Here is a 2325-nt window from a genome sequence, read left to right on the forward strand (position 1 = left end):
CAAGTAGCTCTACAAATCAGGAAAGAAGAAGCTGCAATAAGGAAAGAAGAACAAGAAAGAGAGGTGGCTCTCAAGGAACGTGAGACTGCAATACTCCGTGAGTGTGAGTGAGTACAGCTTGAAGCAAAACAACGCCACCTGGAGATACAACGCGAGCATGACAAACAGCAAGCGCCAATGGCTATAGAATGTCGTCAACAAGAACTCACGTTGGAAACTACACACCTCACTCAACGCCAGCAAGCTACCGCTAGTCTTCCAGTAAGTTTCAATGTCTCCCATGCAAGTAAGTTAATGCCACCATTCGTCGAGACAGATCGATGTCTTTTTTACCACCTTTGAGACCCTAGCTAATAAACTTAGCTGGCCTGCTGATCAATGGTCTACCCTTCTCAGAGTGCATCTTACAGGTAGAGCTGCAGTTACTCTCAGTACCTTAGCGTCTGAGAATGACTACCAGACCCTGAAGCAAGCAGTGTTGGACGCCTACCTTCTCTCCACCGAAAGCTACAGACGAAAATTTCATGACCATCTACAGGCAAGTACCACCACCTTTCTAGAATTTGCCAATACCAAGAAAAGATATTTTATGAAATGGCTGGAAGCAGCACATGTCTCTAAATTTGCAGAACTCATCAACCTCATGCTAGTTGAGAATTTCTTGAGACGTGTTCCCCCTTCCGTCCGTTTATAGCTAGCAGATAAAGAAGAAACCGACTACATCAAATGTGCGAAGTCGGCTGACACCTACAGCCTCATCCACCGGCTGACACCAGAACCACCTTTCAGTAAGAAGTCTTGGTACAGTTACGATAAAGTGAATACAGATCAAGCGAGCTCACAATTGTATTGTAAGTATTGCAAACTCTATGAACATACCATAGATAGATGTGTGAAGGCTCAATACAAGAGCAATGAATCTACTAAACCCAAACAGACTCCTAAGTCCGGTAAGCCTGTGATGAATGTTGGTGTTCATGGTAATGATCTTTCTCTCTTCAGTAAACACCTGTATCCTGGAACTGTCTCTACCAACGGTACAGATTCGGAGGGAAGTTTCAAATTGAAGATCTTGAAGGACACAGCGGCTCTTCAGTCTATCATCTTGAAATCGGCTGTGCCTAACGTCACCTACACTAGGGAAACCGTCTTTATCACTGACCTCACTGCTACCACTCCATATCCACTTTCCAGAGTCCACCTAAATTGTCCCTTCGTGACCGGTGAAGTCCAAGTCGCCATCAGGGAAAAACCTTTTCCCATGCCTGGAGTGCAACTTCTCCTGGGCAACGACTTGGCAGAAGATCTGCAACCGCCCAACCTCATCATCACGGACAAACCCCAGGTGTGTACTTCTGTAATGGATAATCCTATCTTTGAATATGTTCCAGCAGAGGTTCAAGAAAGTGATAAAGTTTCTCCTCCGGTTTTGGTGACCACCCGTGCACAAGCTGCACGACCGCAACCAGCTGACTCTACTGCTACCGCTGTCCCTCAAGACTCTCGGAATCTACCTCCAAATCTTACCAAGTTGAAGTTCCGTAAGTTACAGAGGGAAGATCAATCATTAACACCATTATTCTTCCAGGCTGAGACTCAACCTGACAGTATCCCTGGGTTCTTCCTAGAGAATGAATTGCTCTACCGCAGATATAGACCCAGCAAGCTGAAGGAGGATGACGATTGGGCCAATGTCGAACAGCTAGTGATTCCCACCAGCGTACGGCCCGATATTCTACACCTGGCCCACGGAGCTCTTTCTCACTATGGTTTCAACAAAACCTACCACGGAATCAGACAAGACTACTACTGGCTAGGTATGGTAAAAGACGTAAAGAAATACGTACAACAGTGTCATATATGTCAGATGGCAGGTAAACCTAACATCTCTATTCCTCAGGCTCCACTAAAACCCATCCAGGTGCCTGCGGAACCTTTCCACAGACTCATAATAGACTGTGTTGGTCCTTTACCCCGGACCAGTTCTGGCAACGCATATATATTAACTATCATGTGTCCTACCACCAGGTTCCCCATTGCAATTCCAGTAAAGAACATTACGGCTGCTACTGTGGTGAAACACCTATTGAAGATCTTCACCCAGTATGGATTTCCAAGAGAGGTTCAAAGCGACTATGGCACCAACTTCACCAGTGATCTCTTCAAGAAGACACTGGAGGAGTTCAACATCACACAGGTACTGTCCAGCCCCTATCATCCTGCTTCACAGGGTTCTCTTGAACGTAGTCATCAGACTATTAAAGCACTCTAAAGAAGTTCTGCAATGACACCTTGAAGGACTGGGATAAACAACTTGATCTTATT

The 2325-nt window shown here is 45.6% G+C and overlaps 1 protein-coding gene across 1 annotated transcript in view; it reads left to right on the forward strand.

The window, feature by feature from the left end:
* Nucleotides 1-1205, forward strand: part of LOC138367615 (ice nucleation protein InaA-like) — a 40492-nt gene extending 39287 nt beyond the window's left edge. Inside the window, exons 3-4 of the mRNA XM_069329337.1 lie at nucleotides 1-79; nucleotides 1195-1205. The exon at nucleotides 1-79 is cut by the window's left edge and continues 65 nt beyond it. Of these exons, the coding sequence (XP_069185438.1) occupies nucleotides 1-79; nucleotides 1195-1205 (90 nt within the window). The remainder of the gene's footprint in view (nucleotides 80-1194) is intronic.
* Nucleotides 1206-2325: the final 1120 nt, after the last annotated feature.

This window comes from Procambarus clarkii, chromosome 22 (assembly GCF_040958095.1).
Source record: "Procambarus clarkii isolate CNS0578487 chromosome 22, FALCON_Pclarkii_2.0, whole genome shotgun sequence".
Lineage (NCBI taxonomy): Eukaryota > Metazoa > Arthropoda > Malacostraca > Decapoda > Cambaridae > Procambarus > Procambarus clarkii.